The sequence below is a fragment of the Gobio gobio genome (genome assembly GCF_949357685.1).
Source record: "Gobio gobio genome assembly, chromosome: 9".
Classification (NCBI taxonomy): domain Eukaryota; kingdom Metazoa; phylum Chordata; class Actinopteri; order Cypriniformes; family Gobionidae; genus Gobio; species Gobio gobio.
This window is the reverse complement of record NC_137115.1, coordinates 23,300,183-23,320,823: the sequence shown is the minus strand read 5'-3', so window position 1 is coordinate 23,320,823 and position 20,641 is coordinate 23,300,183. Positions and strand designations below refer to the sequence as shown.

Below are 20,641 nucleotides of genomic sequence, written 5' to 3'. Positions count from 1 at the left end.
GTTTCCAGCTTGGAAGGTGGCACACGAAACTGAGTCTGGCATAGTTGAGTCTGGCTGAGTCTGAGCAGATGAGCAGTTCTCCGATGTCATGTGCTGATGCAATCTGTAGGGCTATGAGAATAGCTGCTATCTCTGCATATTGCGATGACTGGGGACCCAACTTGAAGTGTTGTGGTGGGCACGGCTGATCGTTCACCCACAGCACTCCTGCACCTGCCTTGAGGACGCCGTCGTGGTTGTAGGAGCACCCATCGACGTAGGCCGCGGGCATGCCCTGGCACGCATTCGGTTCAAAGTATCTTTGACAGGTCAGTTGTTTTTGTTGGGGTTCTTGTGCATCTGCTGCAGCAGCAGGCGTGTTATCAGAGCAGTTTTGGCATGCAGCCAGGCCATTGCCCAGTGCAGACTTGTGATTCTGTGCATATCGTGCCTCAACGTTGCGTCCCTGGAGGGCCATTAACCACGTGGCTATACGTGAGTTTGTGACAACGTCATCTCGGATGCGTTGGCTGTTGAGGAACATTATGGGCTGGTGGCAAGTCTCAATGATAACTTTCTGTGCCCCAATGTAGTTGGAGAATCGCTGAATGGCCACACCGTGCAGAACAGAGCTTTTTCACAGTCTGAGAACTTGCACTCTGGTGTGAGAAGCGTCTTGCTGGCATATTCGACCACCTTGTCTTGGTCATGTCGTTGATATAGGCCAGCACTGAGACATTGGTCAGAAAACCCGGCTTCCAGGTAGAATTCCTTCTGTGGATCAGGGTAAGCAAGGCATGGAGCTGTGCATAAATGTCTTTTCTGTCATAAATGTCTAAATGTCTGTCGGGAGTAATTGCATACCCCTAGAAAACTGTGCAGCTCAGAGACGTTAGTAGGAGGCTTGATGTTTTGAATGGCATGAATACGGTTTGACTGAGTTTCAATGCCTTGGGATCCGATTAGCAGGCCCACGTAGTTGACCTTGGTCCGGCACCACTGTCCTTTGTGGAGGGCAATCTTGGCACTGGCTGCGGATAGTTGGTTCAAAACATAGTCTATTTCGTTCAGGTGGTCGGCCACCGTCACGCTCTTCATGAGAACGTTGTCTACATAGATCAGGTTGGTCTTGAGAGGTATAGCAGGTTCATCAGTCTCACCGACGGGCTGGTGGGAGACCGTGTATACTGCGAGGTGACTGTCCTCAGTCAGCTCCGTTCGGCACACCTGGTCTTTGGTCATCGGCATGACAGACGTGATGGCAAGGAATTTGAAGGGTGCAGTGAACAGCGTGTTATCTGTACTCCCTTCGGGTATCAGTGCAGGTGGAATGGGCCCAATGATGGGTAGTACAAGTTCAAAGTCATGAAAGTCATGGCTCACTAGCCATCCCAGCCAGTAGGCCTTGGGAATGTTGATGTCAGTTGCTGTGCAGTTGTTGAAGAGGATGTAGACTATACGAGATGACACTTCAGTGAGGGGTGTGGCTTCAAGTGTGAGTCCGAGTTCCACACATTCAGGTGAGGGTTGGAAGAAACCCAGTGTGTGGTTTAAGGTTTGGCCACACCGCATGTTGAGCCGAACAGCGACCCCTTTGGTGTATGCTGGTATCACCGTTCCCTGTTTGTTGACTAGGGTGCAGACCTCCGGGATGGTCTGTCCTGACATGAGGTTGTCATGACTGATGGAAATGTGTGGCTGTAAAGTCAGTGGGGTTTCAAGTCGACCTTGCCTGAGGTCCACAGCAGTGATTAGTCCCTGGTCTGATTCTGGATCAGAGTATTCACGAATTAAAGCTCATCGTAGCTGCCAGTAGTCCGCTTTGACAGTCTCTGGTTGATGGTCTAGAAAGCTATGTACGTCACGGTTAGACGTGATTCTGAGTAGGTACAATCTGTCCCAAGTGTTCGCGTTAGACAGTCTGCTGGTGAAAGTCTATGTCTTGCAAATAGCTATAAACATCGTGTCCTCCTGCAGGGTCTGGGCTGAAAGTAGGGATATTTCTGGCCAGCTTGTCAAGGTCCTTATGAGCTACGTGGCTGCTGACCCTGACTTCTGGGAAGGGCGTCCCTTCCTCCGCTGCTGGCGGGGGTTCGTGGAGGCTAGCGGGTGACAGTCTTAGCAGTGGGCTGTCACCCCCCTTTCTAGCTCTTGGTTCTTGGCTAAAAGGGGCGGACCAGCTGGTCGGGGGAAACTCTGTGAAGTGCGTTTCCCCTTCCCGGTCACTTTGCAGTTTATATGAATGTTTCAGTTCTCTGTGAACAAGGTCAAGTTCATCTTTGAGCTCATGTCTTTGCTGGACAAGCTCATTGACCTCGGCTCGGGCAACCTGCAAGTGGTTTTCGGAGGCTTTGGCTTTAGCATCTCTGTCTTTGAGTGCAGTTTTGGCTCTCTCTAGGAGAACTTCGCCTCGCCGGAGCTGTTCGTTGAGTTCTTCCCTGGTGTCTTTCTCCAACTGCGGTCTGTGTCCAGACGCAGATCTTCCAGGGCCTTTTGAAGTCTTTCTACTTCTTTCTCTCGTTCTGTGTCCGTTTCACCCTCTTTCTCGGTCTCTAGAAGTAGCTGATCTAGATGACGCTGGGTGAGGGCCTGGTTTCTCCGGGCCTCCTCGGCTTGGAGCTTTTATGTTGCCGCTTCCTGTTCCAGGTCGGTGTGGCTCTTTTTTCTCTTAGCCGTGCCTGGGCGACAAGGTTGTGGGTGAGGCTCCCGAGATCTTGGCCAGTTCTTTGTGAGAGTAACTCTGCGTCGGGTCATGTGCCGTCAGCTTGTCTAGCTCTGTGTCCAGTTCCTCCTGGTTCAGCTGTTGCAGATCACTGGTGTCCTCAGACAGAACAGTGCTCGTCATCGCTTCCAGCCATACCGCTAGGCAATCCCAAGGGACAGCGGGACTGGGACTGGGACTGGTTCACTGTGGGCGAGAGAAACACAGCACACACACACAAAGAGGCCAATGCAAGTTTTTTTCTAAGGTTAACGAGCTCTTGTACAGATGCCGTCGACAAGAATTTTGGCTAACTGATGTAAACAGTTAGACAGTTAGGCAATTAGGCGGGCCAATTTTTGGGTCGGCCTGAAATGGAGACTTTGACAGGTAGTAGCCCTGTGGGTCACCTGGTGACGCCGGCTGCTTGGTTGTCACTCTATTACTTAGCTTTCCTTGGGGTCTCTTGGTGAACTGAGAGAAACAAGATTACGACAGTCCGGACAGTGAAGGTAGGAAAGAGCACAGTGAAAACAAACACAAAAATGAATTGGTCTGCAATAAAAAGGAAAATAAGCGTGAACGCTGGGAGTGTTAGAGAAACACTAAAGGAGTTAAGCCTGCTACCTTTCGTAAGAGTTTCTGATAGGGCCTACAGAATGTGTGGCTATCGGGGTAGGAAACCTAGGAAGAGGGTGCGGCTTAGAGAGGAAAGGTGGGCCAAACGTTTAGGCTATACTCGGGGAGTATCTAATATTTGGCTTATAGTGTGAGTTTTATGACATTTAGTTTATCCGGGGCGAATTGAGGTCGCTCAGGTGGAAAACCAGCGGCGCAGTCGGCCTTCCGGGCGTTCCCAAACACCCAACTGCTGTGTCCTCGGTCCTTCGTTACTCTGTATCGCGTTACGCCCACTCAAACAGTTTAGACTTTAAACACAACCTGACAACACCAACCAACCCGTCAACCGCCAGCCAGCACAACAAAATTGGCACGTTCCCTAGAACCCTCTTTTTCAAGAGTGGTCCCCTATTAGACCATGGTTTAGGTACAGGTACCAGAAATTGCCTTGTGTGTGTCAGCTGAACTGGTTGACTGGCTTTGGATTGTCAAATTGCTGATGTCGCCACTGCGGGCCGCGACGGCGGACAGAGGTAAAAGAAACCGAGATTCACACGCAGCCGATGCCGGTCACGTCGGTTGGACAACCTTGCTCGTGGAGACCAGTTTGAGACGACGACTCAATTCACCACAGATGCTTGTGAGCCCTACAATAAATACACAAAGAGGGTAAACCGGTGAAATCAAAATGAATTAAGACTCTATTGTTTACCGGATCGAGTGATTTATGGTTGCAGTAGCGCAAAGGAAGTGGAAAAGAGAGAGAGAGCTGTAAGCTGACTTAGCAGGGTACGGCCACACGGTGGCGTCCTTCCTTCCAAGTGGACTGTCAGTAACTTTAAGAACCTAATTTCAATTTAAGTTAGAGGAAATTCATTTTTCCTTTCAAACTAAAATTCAAATAAGAGCGTGTTTAACCAGCGAGAACGGAGACCTGGTTGCTGCCTAATGCTAGTAAAATTGCATCAATGAAAACGTTTCTAACAGTAATCAATAAACAATTCACATGCTCTACTTAGGAAGGAAATTAAGTTTGTTAAAACAAAAATAATAGCGGAGAGTAGAACTATCCGAAAATGCCCACGAGATGGCGCAGTCAAGTCCACCCAGACTAGAGTTAGTTAGGAGGAACGCTCACCAGATGGTGCTGTTGCACCCGCTCGGGATAAAGTTTTGGTGAAGTGTAATTCGAGAGCTGTGAGCTCGCGCCCTCTGGTGTCTAGCACGCAGGGTTGCACCTGCTCGTGTGACTGAAGACCAAAAATCAAATGATGGTCGCACACAGGATTAACACAAATCACAATTACTTTTTTAGACCACGTCAGATCTTTTCGTGCTATATTGGCACAAACAAATAGGCAGGATTCATTCGCTGCACAAGAAAATGTGGATACAGGAATAAACATCTGCTTACGTCAAATTTAAAAGAACTCCAATAGACATTTATCAAACTGGCTGACGGTCAGTCAGCATTTATGAGTCATGTTTTAGGTCTCCGATTTGGGTAGCTACTCCAATGTTCAACCAGGAGTTATCGTTTATCTTAACGATTTAATATTATATTAGGCCTATTATTGAAGGGAGGAAACTCGCTCTATTTCAATCTTCCGCTTGAAAGAAGATTTCTTTGTTCAAATCAAGCGGTATAAAACAATATTACTCATGTACGGACTGTACAGAGATTTCTTTATCTCTGCAGGACATCTAATATTGCTAAATTAGCATCTGTTAATATGCTTAAGCTGAGCTCGGCGTTGTGCCTTGTCAGTGAGTGAGTTCGCTTTGTGCGATTTGTCTCACAGTTCAAACAAACGAACGAAAACGCGCGTGCATAATATTAATACCCAAAAAATCAATTATCAATCTTACAAACCTTAAGAAACAAATCTGTTTGATCAGGACAAATAATATTTCTTATGTTTGTACAATTTGTATTACTGAAGTAGTAATACAGGAAAATCAAGCTTAAATGGGTAGCTAAAATCTTACGTCTTATTGACTTCGATATTTGTGAGCAAAACAATACGGATTCACTTCAATGCAATCATTGGGTTTTAATAAAACAACTACAGTTTACAAAGCTACGATTCACACGGGGGGAAATATGCATTTATATGTAGGAGAAAACAAACAATATGGTACAAACAAGGAAACATGAAACTTAACGAGAGAGAGATTTTGATTTTTAACAACCGTTTTATTTACTACACAACAACATCAGATAACAACAATAAAAAAAACATCAAATAAAAAAAACACATACAATTAAAACCTCTTCAAATTACTCAAATTCTTCAACCAAGTGCAATGCATCATTTTCAATCCAACACAACATTCTTTCTACACTCCAAACCTCTTCAAAGTTCTCCAATTTTTCCATATGAGAGTAGAAAATAAAATCATGCTTTATCCTTGCTTTTATAAGCCCCTTAAACAGCATGTTAACATTTTTACTATTTCCATGAGCAATTTTATATTTCCTACTAATATAAACTGCCATTTTGGCTTGACCTAAGATGAAATTTAACAACCGTCCTTTCTTTTTTTCTTTACAATACTTAAAACCGAAAATAAACACAATCATTGTAAATACTTCATAAACATTAGCAAATAAAAACTCCAATATAACAAACAAAGGTCTTAGTCTCTCACAGTGCATAAAACAATGAAATATGGTTTCTCTTCATCACAAAATGTATCTTGCACATTTGGGCTCAACACTGAGATAAAAGCATTTATAGCAACAATTCCATGTAAAATGCGCCATTGAAGATCACCCACATTTTTAGTCAATGGTGGTTTGTAACACGAGCCCCAAAAAGGTTTGACTTCAAAATCAACACTTAAATGATTTCTCCATGGTGTATCCATACGTTTTAATTTCTCTTTATTTATCACCTTGACACAAACTTTATATAAACTCTTTCCTCCTATTGTTTCAAACATGATCTCATGAGTTCATTAAGGAATTTTCATTTTCTATTACACTTTTAGAGATCACCATACAAGGAAAATTATCAGTTTTATCAGGAAGCGCCGTACTTGACAAAAAATTCCAGTCATCTTCAATCAAATTTTCTCTGCAGTTTTTTAAATAAAAAATTGACTTTCCTTGTTGATTTTATTCCAAGTCTCTGTGCAAGTGCATCAGCATTGTCCAACGCGATACCAGCCACTTCTAATAAGTCTTTCATTTAACAACTTTGGCTTTTGTTAAGAGTTGCATCAACCATAAAGTTGTATCGCCACATAAATCCATTCGAGCACCATTAACCAACGGTTCTTCGAGAAACCAATACAGTGACTTGTATAACAATGATCTTTTAACCTGTATGATACACCATGCTTTTCTTACACTCTCATAAAAGGAAGAAATAAAAGTAAAGTCAAGTCAACTTTATTTATATAGCGCTTTTAACAATGTAGATTGTTTCAAAGCAGCTTTACAGTGTTAAACAGGAAAATAATGCAGCATAATTTTATTCAGCTGTATAGCCATTCTGGAAAAATTTCAAGTATCATACAGTGACAGTGTGGGCTTTAGATCAATAATTTGATCAGTAATTTAGTTTAAATGGTTAATTTAGTTTATTATTTAGATGTATTTCGATGTTTAGTTGAAAAATTTAGTGTCCCCAACTGAGCACGCCAAGCCAGAGGCAACAGTGGCAAGGAAACCAAAACCCCATTAGGTGACCTAATGGAGAAAAATAAACCTTGGGAGAAACATTGTAAAACTCCGACAATCTGTCCAAAAAAGATTTCTTCTAAAATTCCACCCTCCAACCTTGCTTAAAAGGCAACAGGCTGGTCCAAACCATGATATACTTGGACTATATAAAAACTTTTGAACAAACTGGAGCCTGAAGGCTACTTTCCTGCTTATGAGGTCAACAACTCTTTGACCACCACCTTCCTTTGGAAGATAAAGAACACTCCGTGGTAACCAATGCAATCTATCCCAAAAGAAATTGGTCAACTTGACCTGTATTTTTCCCAAAACCCCTTCAGGAGGTTCTAAAACTGTTAATCTATAGCCGCGTTTCCACCGAAATTACCCGGAACTATTTGTACCAGGAACTTTTTTCCCAGGAACTTTTTCTCCCCCAGACCTGCTACAATCTGCGTTTCCACCGCGGTCTAAAGTACCGGGGAGATTAGGCAAATTAGTCCGGTGACGTGGGAATGCGCGCGACTGCTTCTCCCAGTTACCGACAGACAGTAATCACTTTTGCGCGATACTGTCTGCAACAATAACAAGTGTAGGTGATACAAGCAGCGCTGCTTTTGCTGATTATGTACACACATTACCAACACTGTTTATTTAAATGTGCACTTTCACCTGGTTTGACCATTTTAATGCAAAATGGGATGATGGGCAATCAAGATCTGAATGTTGTAATAGCTCAATTCCAAAACAAAAAATTTTCTATAAAAGGATAATGAGGTTTCAGTCATGACAGATGTGTGAAAAGTTAATTGAATGAAAACAATAGACTGAATTAAGCAGTTGAAAGATTAGGTACTAGACTGCAAGTATTTTATTTTTTATCACAATAACATCTCTTAACATTCACAACAAAAAAAATTCACATGACTAGTATTACAATATGCTTCATTAAATGCATAATTTTAGAGACTTCTTCCTCAAATTTGAAATGAAGCAGGACCACACTTATGGCTTCACTTAAGTTGTGGTTATAAGTTATTATACTACATTCACAGTTATACATTTAAAAATATAATATTTGGGTTTTCTAGATATGTATGTGCATATTCAGAAAGACTTGCGAGCAGCAGCCCTTTTATTTGCTTCCTACACTATATGAATACAATTAGAATGTGGTTATATAGTTAGAATGTGGAAATTAAAGACACAGTGACATTTTACACATTTGACTTTTAGACCGATTAGTTCTTACAAAATTAAAATAAAAGTGTGCAAAGACAAATAAATTACTAGAACAATAAAATGAAAATATAAAATGTGAAAACAACAATATAAAAAAAAGTGTATTTTTCAGTAACCTTTCCAAGAGCTGTGCCAACACGTACAATATATAAAGTACAAGTGTGGTAGAGCAAATGCTTCATTCAAGCGGCTGGTCATTGTGGCTACTTCTTGAACGACTGGACAAACTGTCCAAGAACAGACAGAAACCCGGTCTGAAAGTCCCTCTGCTGCCGTCTGCTTTCTTCCGCTTCTGACTGGTGGAATGCCAGCTCTTGCCTCCTCATCTCTCCTCGGCCTGGTTCTCCAGTAACAGCTGAATATATTGGTCAGGCTGTTGTTGTCCATGCTGCAGGACGGCCCGGTTAGCATCCTCCATGTCCCTCAGTGCATCAAAAAAGTCACAGTCCCTTTTCCTTTTCTCCAAGTAGAAAAATTGCACAGAAACACATGGAAATTAATACACAAGGCAACCATGAAACAATAGAAACCATCAATTAATTATTTAGTGTTTTCACTACAAATAATGAACAATTGTTTGCCCAGCTTGAACAATGCCCAGTGTGCAATTTTTATCATGGGCAATTTTAGTTTACAATTAAAAACAACAAAACCATTAAGGATTACACATAAGTTTTTAAATATATAAACATTTTTGTCAGCTTTATAACGTACTGGTGACCGCGGGGGAAAACACGCTGGTCTCCGTTGCCTGCGATTCATCAGGGCCACTTGTTACGTCTGGAAAAGCACGTTGAAAAAAGTTACTGCGACGTGTTTAAACACTGCAACGAGTTTAATAGATGATACCAAGATGAGATATTTACCTTCAACCCACTCGGATTCCTGGATGGTTTCCAACAACGCACTAGCCGAGTCTTTCGTTACCGCTGCCCTAGAAAAGGACGGTCTGTGTCCCAGCAACGCGTCCAGGCGGTCATACCACTTGTTGATACGCCGGTCGGAACCGCTCCGGTTGTTATGATCCTTTAATTTCTTGTAATCTTGTCTTAATTTCTTCAACTTCTCTCTGCACTGTTTTCCAGTGTGACTGGAACCGAGTCGATATCTTCAGGTATACCTTTTCATTACGGGTCGCCGTTTCCAGTTCCCGCTGGATGTCCTCCTCCGCATATATGCTCAATAAAGCCTGAACCTCGTCGTCGGTCCATCGGTCGAATTTTTTGTTGAACTCCATTGTTGCAAAAAAAATATTTACTGAACGCAAAACCCACGGAACCCACCTCGCAAAAGACTTGTAAATATGGCGGTGGAAAAAAAAATAGCTGCGAGAGCTCAACCAATCAGCATGTTCAGCGCCCAAGTCCCACCCCCGAAAGTTCGCGAACTTTTGAAAAGTCCCACCTCGCAAGCAGGGCCGTTTGGAGGGGGAAATATTTACCCGGAACTTCATTTAGACCCTGGTTCCTGCGGTCGAAACACACCGAGTTCCCCCCCAAAGTTCCTGGTTCCGGGGTAAAGTTCTTGCGGTGGAAACGCGGCTTATGCCATAATGAGGAGGCTACTATATTATTAACAATCAATGCTCTTCCTCTAAATGACATTTTGGGTAAAAGCCATTTTCACCTTCCTAATCTTCCTTCTACATTTTCAAGAATATTTTCCCAGTTCCTTTGCATCATTATTTCATCACCCAAAAAAACTCCAAGATATTTAAGACCTCTTTGTGACCACACCATTTCACCTGGTAAAACCAGTTCTCCTTCATTCCATTTTCCAACACTATATGCTGAACTTTTAGCCCAGTTTACTTTTGCAGATGAGATTTTTGCATAAATATTCACAATATCAACCAGTTTGTCAATATCATCCTGTCCACTTGTTAAAACTAAAACATCATCTGCATATGCTGATAGTTTTATAGGTGGAAAAGAACTCCCATATGTAAAACCATCTAAAATAGTCCTAATTTTATTAAGCATGGGTTCTATTGCTATTGAGTAAAGCATACCCGACAAGGCACATTCTTGTCTAATCCCCCTTTGTATTTTAAATACAAAATAACGGCTACTCAAACCACCATTAACCTTCAGTACACTTTCAATATCTTCATAGAGCACTTTAATCAAGGCAGTGAACACAGGTGGAAAACCAAAAATTTCAAACGTATACCATAAAAAATTATGATCCACCCGGTCAAACGCCTTCTCTTGATCTAGGGAAATTAGGCCACATTTTTTCCCAAACAGTCTAGAGACTTCTAAAACATCTCGAATCAAGGATATATTATCAACTATTGATCTATTAGGCACACAATATGATTGATCTATATGTATAATCTGTCCAATTACTTTCTTCAGTCTGTTTGCCAACGCTTTTGATAAAATCTTATAATCAGTGCATAGTAAAGAAACTGGCCTCCAGTTTTTTATCTCCTTGAGATCCCCTTTCTTGGGGAGCAAAGTTAAAACGGCTCTTCTGCAGCTCAGTGGCAGTTTTCCTTTATCCAAACTATCACTTAAAACTGCAAGTAGATCTTCTCCCAACAAATGCCAGTAAAAAATGCCTTATAAAATTCGACAGGGAACCCATCTAATCCTGGTGCTTTGCCATTCTTCATACTCAGCAAAGCATTGTAAAGTTCGTCTATTGTTAAAGGACCTTCGAGATCTGCATATGAATCTTCACTCACTTTTGGAAGATCTGACACAAATTCAGACATTAACTCGCCATCCACAGAACTGTGTCAGAAACCTCAGTTAGAACTTTTCCATCTTCTGACTGTAAACACTGAATACTTTTACTTTGGCCATTTTTCCTTTCCAAACTGAAGAAGAACTTGGACGGGGCATCCATGTCAGAAAGATTCTGAAATCTGGATCTAACCAACGCCCCCTGGGACCTTGTACCTAATAGATCTGCTAATGCTCCTTTTTTTCCTTTAAGAGCCTGCAATTGGTTTTGATTTGCAGTGGCTTCATTTAAAGCCTGAGGTTCTATGATATCCATCTCTAGACTTCTTATGGATTTAACAATATCTCTAGTTACATTAAAAGTGTACCGATTACAAAGGTTTTGTATCTGCACCTTCCCAATATCCCACCATTGTTGTACTGATGTAAAAGAGGACTTTTTAGATTTCCATCCCAACCAAAAAAAAGAAAAACATTTACAAAAATTAGCATCTTCAAGTAAAGCGCCATTAAAATGCCAGTATACACTCTTATTTTTAACAGATTGAATAAAAACAGATGCTACTACCATTGAATGGTCAGAGAAACCAACAGGACAAATTGCACCGGATTTAAAACATTGTTTCTGATATTTAAAACAATAAAAACGATCTAATCTTGCTAATGAAATGCACTTTTCTTTTACATGCGCCCATGTATACTGCCTTTCATTACAATGAAAATTCCTCCACACATCACAAAGCTGATAGGTTTTAATCATATTTAATAATTTACTTCTTGAAGCCATATGAGGCTCAATATGATTTCTATCTAAATCATTACTTGTACAGTTAAAATCACCACCCAGTACTAAAAAACTTTCCATATTACATTGTTTTAGAGTATCACATAGCATTTCAAGAAACAACATTCTTTCCATTGATTTTACAGGAGCATAAACATTTATTAATTCCATCGTAACAGTTTCATACTTTGCTATTACCTTAATTAATCTACCTTGAATTATTTCTACTACATCATAAGATATTGGTAGACAAGTCTTTGAAAAAAGAACAGCCACCCCAGCACTAAGAGCAGTCTTATGACTCAGCACAATCTTTCCTTCCCACTCCTTCATCCACTCAACTTCATTTTCCTTTGTGCTATGAGTTTCTTGCAAAAACATGACATCTATTTTTTTTTACTTTCATTAACTCATAAACCTGCGCTCTTTTGCTTACATCCCTCGCCCCATTTACATTCAGGGAAGATATTTTAAAATGACTCATTATGAGGGATGAAAGCACCACAAAAAAACAGGTCAATTTAACACCGTTATTCTTGTGATATATCATTATGCATTGTTTGGGGACGCACTTTTTGCACAATCTTTTTTAAACGATACACCTCTGGATTTGCCAGACATCCTTCACCTTTCTGTTTCATTACACTTTTTGCTGAATTAATGAATAAGGAAAGATCATGAAAATAGTCTGTAACTTCAACATTCCTCATTCCTTTTTCATTTTTTCCAAACTGTAACCACTATATTCTTGTTCTACATCTTCTTCAGCTTGAAATTCAGAAAATTCTCGCTCACTTTCTGAGCCCGACAAATCACTTGCGTTCAACACCTCCTAAGAACTTTTAATAACAGTCTCATCTTGAGCCTTTTTCTTTGATGTAGTTGCTGTCTCACAAGTATTCGACTTCCTTTTCACTGATGGCACTTTAAATACTGCTTCATCCTCCTTGAGTATTTCACCCTCCATCTCATCAAACTCAATATCCAACGTCTCATCATTTGGAACTCTTTTCTCACTTCCCTTACTACTTTCTGTTTCTTCTTTGTCCACACTCAAATCCGAAACCTTCCCAACTTCACTTTCTTTTTCCACACTCTGCCCTTGAGAACCACCTTCATCTTCTGTACTATTTGATGCATTATTTTCTGGACAAGCACGTACCAAGTGCTCGACTTTCCCGCATCCAAAGCATTTCATGCTCTCAGTTGTTGCGAAAATTACATAATCAAAACTGTCAATTTTAAATTTAAAAGCAACATTCAACTCATCAAAATCACTCCTCAAAATCATATACACTTGTCTACGGAAAGACACGACGTGTTTCAGCAACGGGGATTTGCAGCCTAGAGGAATTTTCTTAATCGCCGACACCAACTGTCCATAGCGAGACAATTCCTGTTTCAGCGCGTCATCGCTAATAAAAGGGGGCATGGCAGCCAGTTAAAAAAACTGGCTGACTAACACTACCCCGTTCTCACCACAGTGTTTTCAGTGCTTTGTGACCATACACAGTGGAAAAATTAGCGGGTCCAGGAGAATTTCTTTGAAGTTTAGGAAAGTAGCTCCAGAAGTCTGCCGGTTCCTCTCTCCGTGCGGGGAGGCCTTCTCTCAGGATTGGGAAGACCAGGGTTGGTCTTCCCCTTCATGGCAAAATGCCAAGAGGTCCGTTCCTTGTGGTGGCGAAAATGCAAAGAGTTGATGGTCGGTTCCAGTTTTTATAGAGGGGAAGGCCGACGCCCAAAGAGTTCAACGTTTCAATCTCTTGTGGCTACACGATGACGCCTCGGATCTAATCAGCGTAACACACAGGCCCTTTGTTTAAGTATGATTTGATTAGAAAAGTCATGAGGGCTGTGAGGTGTTCAGACTTTGGCCTTCCTGCCAGACGACTGATTGAATCATTACTGTTACAATATTCTATGAATTAATATCACTTGATTCTTAAAGAAGCAGAAGGTCTTCTCTAGTCTTTTGTTGTTTGATTAAAATTATGACCGACAGCAGTTTATTAAGCTGCTGCCCCTTTAAGAACGGATGCACAGAATGACACGCAGCCGGGTTTCGCCACGTTAACTTGAACTTTTTAACTCTACTTAAGACATAACTGACTGTTTAAATCAAGTGAATACCTCATATGACAGGGATTTTGAGTTAATTGTGTGCATTTTACATAAAGATAGTTGATTTTGGGATATAGTTTGATGCTGAGAGAGGCTTATTTTAACACATGCATGTTCCGCTCATTATTCTACATTCATGCATGTTTCTTTGTCAAAATGTCAAAAACTTTTAGTACAGTCAGTGCTACATTATATACGCTATATTCACATTCCGCGATATAAAAAGCCGGGGGGTGAAAACCTATTGAATTTGAAAATCTAGGTAAATTGTACTTAATTTGTCTTCCGGGAAACATGCAAGTATCTTCTGTTGCTTCTGAAGGGCAGTACTAAATGAAAAAAATATATATTTAAACAAAATAAGAAAAATTTGGACATCATCCTGTTCAAAAGCCCCCCGGGATTTTTCTGAAGAACATTGGGCAGTTTAACTGCTCAGGACAAACAAGGGACTCATGAACAACCATCACAAAACACAAAAACAGCCGTGGATCATCCAGGGAACGACACAGCACTGAGAATCAATGGTTCATAAACTTTTTATCATGGTTATTTTAATAAATTCAGCTATTTTTTTGTCTTGTGGACTATATATAAAAAAATTGTATGTAAAATATCTTATTCAGGACAGTACTAAATAAAAAATAACATGCATTTTGTATGATCCCTCTTATTTAGTTAAAATTATTCCCATTTTCACAGATTCTGCAAGCTGTTCACATACTTTTTCATGCCACTGTACATCCGGTAAACATCAAATTACACAGGAGTATCCCATGCCCGGATATTGCCGGATTTCAGTGTTTTCATGCAGTGTTACATGCTTAGGACGTTTACGTTGTTAGAATGTACAGGGTGACTTCAGATATAAAAACGGTGTCTCGTTAGTCAATGTTTTCTCAGTAAAATCATATAATTTCCTAGTAATTCTACATAATGGGTGAGCTTGTGAGTTGCTTGTGAGTTACTTGTGAGTGCTTGCAAGAGCAGTGAGTGATTTTCTCTGTCTTTTGTTGTTGTATTAACATTAAAGGGATGTTTCACTCAAAACTGAAAATTCTGTCATCGAGAAATGAAAACCGGTTTGAAACAATATTAGAGTGAGTAAATAATGACATAATTTTATAGGTGAACTGTCCCTTTAAGGACCGCGTGTTCACTGGCTGCGTTGCTGTCAGTTTAAGACCTCTACACATCTAATATACAGACACGATTGCGATTTTACTTTCACTTTAGACATAACCGACTGTGTTTATGTTAACCTTGTGTGTATTTGACAGTATTAATGCAGTAAGACGACTACTTAGTTCAGTATTCACGTGTTTGACAGGCTTTTGGTGCGCGCGCTCTGAGAAGCGCATGTTAAAACCGCCCACGCGAATGAAACCGGCAAGGCTTTAAAACGCATGCAAATAATGAACTTTCGTGATTGTGAATAGCTATCGTGTTCCGTGAGTATAACTCTACCACTAACGTGTGATGTGAATGTATGTGTATGTCGCGTTGTTCAGTATTGGGATGGAGGCAAAAATGATAGAATTTGTAGAAAAATTATTAATTAAATGCGAAACCGAAAAAAACGCAATTCACAAGCGCGTATTGAACCGTGAATGCCGTACCGAACGGTTCAATATTATATTGAGAATTGTGGCATCCCTACTGCCAAGTATTAGTTAAGGGGTGTGAACACTTGTGCAACCAGGTTATTTTAAGGATTTTAAATATCTGACGTTAATTATCTTGGATTCATTTTTACATCTCAAAAAGCTGCATTTTAACAAGGGTGTGTAGACTTTAAATCGACTGTAATTATTTGTAGGTGAGCAATGTCTGACCAGTTATTGAAATATCTTCTCAACATCTTTGTCACACCACAAAAATTATTTTTTTTGTGAATAGTTTTCCTCAGCATCTAAATATACACTCTTCACACAATGGTACTTTTCACATTTACTTTTTTTCTGTACTTCTGCTGATTCAGGTTCATCGAAATCTATCCCAGCTGCCTAACTTTTCCCTTTCCGTGGCTCTTTCCTACTATCACCTGAGCCAACAGGAAGACATCTCACCTGTGGAGAATCAACAACTAAAGCAGAAATCCAACGTGCTCCTGCAAAACGCTCTAATCATGTTTCCTGGTGGTGAGTTTCAAATCACTTTATAACACATTTCCCACATTATTTGAACTTAATGGGGGGTCATGACATGGATTTTTGTATTATTTTGATATGTTCCTTATTAAGATTATAGCTCATAACTAATATCAGTTAATTTTAAAGTATCTTTTCTGTTGATGTTGTCGAAGAAGCTGCCATATTTTTTAGAATAGCTGTTCAATCAATTTACATTTAGAGAGACAATGAGGAAGAGCTTGTATGCCAACATTGTGTTATGCTGTTGTGCTTTCCTAATTTTACTGTTGTCTTGCTATCAACAAAAGGTGGGGAAACCATTAGATGTGGTGGGAGTAAATTGTTTAGGTATTACAGGAATTATTAAAAAATGCCTGGATCAATTATTGACTGAATCCAAAACATGAAAGGTTTCTTTTTCAGTTTTCTTTTCTTTTTTTAATTTGTAATAATTTAATTGGTGTCATTACTATGTACATGCCTGTTTATATATTCAAAAGGTGTGCTACTTTGAACATTGTTTAAAAGTGTCATGAAACCCCCATTTTATATGGAAGCTTATGGGTAGCAATATTCAATTTGAAATGTAATATGCGAAATGGCAATGCAATATGTAAAATGGCAATGTTTTTGTGTATTTTAATTTAATTTTTTCCATAGCAAATGCGTTTGGAGAAAAATGCTAATTCAAATTCAATACGTATGCAATCAGATATATATATTGAATAATGTCCGGCTCTTCCTAGCTTTATAATGGCAGTGAATAGAGGATGATATTTTGAAGCCCAAAAAAGTGCATCCATAAAAGATATCCACATGGCACCGGGGGGTTAATTTTGTGCAACCAGGCTATTTTAAGCCTTTTAAAGATCTGACATTAATTATCTTGGATTCTTTTTTACATATCAAAAAGCTGCATTTTAACAAGGGTGTGTAGACTTTAAATCCACTGTACTTAATTGTAGGTTTCAATCTATGAGCAATCTCTTGACCAGTTACTGAAATACCTTCTCAACATCTTTATCACACCACAAAAATTCCTTTTTGGTGAATAGTTGTCCTCAGTGCCTAAACAATACACTCCTCACAATATGGTACTTTTCACATTGACTTTCTCTAAACTTCTGCTGATTCAGGTCCATCAAAATTTGTCCCAGCTGCCTAACTTTTCCCTTTCCGTGGCTCTTTCCTACTATCACCTGAGCCAACAGGAAGACATTTCACCTGTGGAGAATCAACAACTAAAGTAGAAATCCAATGTGCTCCTTCTGAAGACACTACATTTTCCTAAAATTTTCAACTAAATATCCAAATAAATCTAATTGTTAAACTAAATTAACCATATAAACTAAATTACTGATCTAAAGCCCACACTGTCACTGTATGATAATTGAAATGAACTGATGACATCACCGTTTTCTCCGAAATGGCTATACGGCTAAATAAAATTGTTGCATTATTTTCCTGTTTAACACTGTAAAGCTGCTTTGAAACAATCTGCATTGTAAAAAGCGCTATATAAATAAAGTTGAAGGCCTTCTGAAGGAAAGCAATGCGTTTGTGTTAGAAAAATATCCATATTTAAAACTTTCAAAAACTAAAATAACTGTCTTCCGGCAGGCAGTCTATGCAAGTCGGCGCTAAAATAGTAACCCCTGACGAGATGACGTAAGCTTTTTGACGTCTAATTCGTGACCGTCGTTTTGTTTTGCTCCATCCCACTGTACTTCCGCGTTCGTCAATGTGTCATGGGTCAGGTCAGGGGTTACTCTTTCGTTGTAAATCGATGTGTACGGCCGTGTGTCAGAAGCTAGTTATTTTAGTTAATAAAGTTTTAAATATTTATATTATTCTTACACAAACACATCGCTCCAGAAGACCTTTATTAACCCCTTGGAGCCGTGTGGATATCTTTTGTGATGGATGGATGCACTTTTTTGGGCTTCAAAATTTCATCCTTTATTCACTGCCATTATAAAGCTTGGAAGAGCCAGAACATTATTTAATATACACTACCAGTCAAAAAGTTTGGAATCATTAAGAAGTCTTTTCTGCTCACCAAGACTGCATTTATAAATACAAAAAAAACTGTAATATTGTGAAATATTATTAAAATGTAAAATAAGTAGGCATTGTGAGGCATTTACTGGCAAATGAAGTGGAGCATAAAAGAGGGTTACACTTTATTTTAAGGTGTCTTTTACCCCTTTTCCACCAAGGCAGTGCTAGAGCTAATTCAGAGCCAGAGCTAGACCCAGTTCATAGTTGGTTCGACTGAGGAGCCTTCTAAGAACCGTTTGCTTGTCCACGGGCTGAGAGCCACAACAGAGCCAGGTCTTACGTCACTGTATACGTCTCATCTCTCTCAGCAACGCTAGCGAGGCAGCGGCAATGTTGCCAAGTATGTGGTTTTGCCGCGGCTGTTTTTTCATGTCCGCGGGATGAAGCGACCCCAATTATGTGATATTTAGCCCCATATTGCGAATTTTAGTAGGCAACCATGCCAAAAAAAAACACATATTTTACCCCCAAATGTGATTTTTACTGGGGAATCCCCCTCTGGAACGCGATTGGGCTTGTTTTGAGTAGCAATTGGGGGGGTTTGTTGTGAAAACCTGGCAACCCTGGGCAGCGGGAAACACACACACACACACCAGGCTTGTTCGAGATGCATCGTCACTGCGCAGACCGATCCACGTATGATATTAAAAAAACCGCATGAGTGAATCAAAAGCATAAGGAGTCATATGCTCTCGCTGGACTCGTTATCATACGGCGATCGGTCTCTGCACAGCACCGCTGCGAACAAGCCTTCCATCAACAATGCAAACGTTGCGTTACTATTCATTCACATGGCTTTACGATCCTACATCGGCATCAAAACACAACGCAAACACAGCGAATCCAACGCATTCATGTAGTTCGCCGTAATTTGTATAGACGGAGATTACAAACGAACAGCAGCTGTTAGCTCCATTAGCTGCTATTTCAAACATGGCGGATCTCAAGTTTGTGTTCGTCTTGTTGACCCCGCCCCCAGCGCCTGACGTAATTGGTTCTTACTTCTAGCCCTGTTCTAGCCCAGCAATGTTTTGGTGCTACTTAAGAACCACTTTTCCTGGCTCGGAGCTAGGGCTTTGTGTGTGGAAACACAAAGAACCGATTTGAAACTAGGCTCTGGCTCCGATCTAGCTCTGGCTCTGCTTTGGTGGAAAAGGGGTATTTGTTACACTGTAATTATACATTTAACTCTTTCCCCGCCAGCGTTTAAAAAAAAAAAATAGTTGCCAGCCAACGCCCAGGTTTTTTGATAATTTTCACAAAAATGTAATGGCCCATCGAATATTTTGTTATATGAATATCTGAGCATGCAATATATCAAAAGAAAGAGCGGACCCTCTGCTTTTAAAGGAACACGCCCGCTTTTTGGGACTTTAGCTTATTCACTGTATCCCCCTGAGTTAGATAAGTCCATACATACCATTCTCATCTCCGTGCGTGCCATAACTCTTTCTGACACACCCACCGCTAGCCTAGCTTGGCACAAAGACTGGAGGTAAATGGCTCCAGCTAGCCTACTGCTCAATAAGTGACAAAATAACGCCAACATTTTCCTATTTACATGTTGTGATGTGTATAGTTACATTGTGTACTAAGACCGACGGAAAATGAAAAGTTGCGATTTTCTAGACCGATATGGCTAGGAACTATTCTCTCATTCCTGTGTAATGGTCAAGGAACTTTGAGCCGTACCATGAGTGCAGCAGCGCAATGATATTACACAGCGCCTGAAAATAGTCCCCAGCACGCTCTCTGTGCAAGCAGATTGTCACGTTGTGTAGCGGACCGTATTTAAACGCACAGAAATGTCAAAAATGTATACAAAAACAAATTATAAGATAAATCACAATGAAGTCTGTTACACGTTGGTTATGTTGACGGAAGTTAGCCTATTTTCAGGTGCTGCGTAATATCATTGCGCCGCTGCACCCATGGTACGGCAGTAAAATTCCTTGATCATTACGCAGGAATGAGAGTATAGTTCCTAGTCATATCGGTCTAGATGTAGAAAATCACAACTTTTAATTTTTCGTCGGTCTTCGTAGACAATGTAACTATACACATCACAACATGTAAATAGGAAAATGTTGGCATTATTTTGTCACTTATTGAGCAGTAGGCTAGCGCTTGTGAATAGTTATTTTTTCTTTTCGGTTTTGCATTTAATTAATTAATTAATTAATTAATTTATCTCCGAATTGGCTCTGTTTGAGTGCCTGTGAGTCTACGCGCTGATATGAGCAAATATCCAATCACTATGCACTAAAGTTAGGGGGTGTTTAGCCATGCTTGCAATGCTGGTCAGATTTCACACTTTTAACTTTGAAATGAGGCTGCAGTGCGCACCATCATCTTTCAAATCTGTGGTGTGGGTGGGGTATGCGATATCATGATTTTTTTATTGTGGACGATTGAAATGTCACCCAAATCTGCTTTTGAAAAAAATATCGTAGTGCTACAGTACACATTCTATCATTTGCCTCCATCCCAATATACTGAACAACGCAATATACATTCACATCACATGTTAGTTGTAGAGTTATACTCACGGAACACTAGTTATTCACAATCACGAAATTTCATTATTTGCATGCATTTTAAAGCTTTGCCGGTTAAACATTTCATTGGCGTGCTTAT

At 40.2% G+C, this 20,641-nt stretch overlaps 1 protein-coding gene across 2 annotated transcripts in view; it reads left to right on the top strand.

Annotated features, from left to right (window-relative positions):
- The window catches only part of tcf25 (TCF25 ribosome quality control complex subunit), a 229,658-nt gene that overhangs the window by 164,383 nt on the left and 44,634 nt on the right, over window positions 1-20,641 (top strand). For both annotated transcript variants that reach the window (XR_013817156.1, XM_079824907.1), the window contains exon 12: window positions 15,793-15,952. Coding sequence is in view for 1 of the 2 variants with exons in the window: in XM_079824907.1 (XP_079681033.1) it covers window positions 15,793-15,952 (160 nt within the window). In the remaining variant the exon portion in view is untranslated. The remainder of the gene's footprint in view (window positions 1-15,792; window positions 15,953-20,641) is intronic.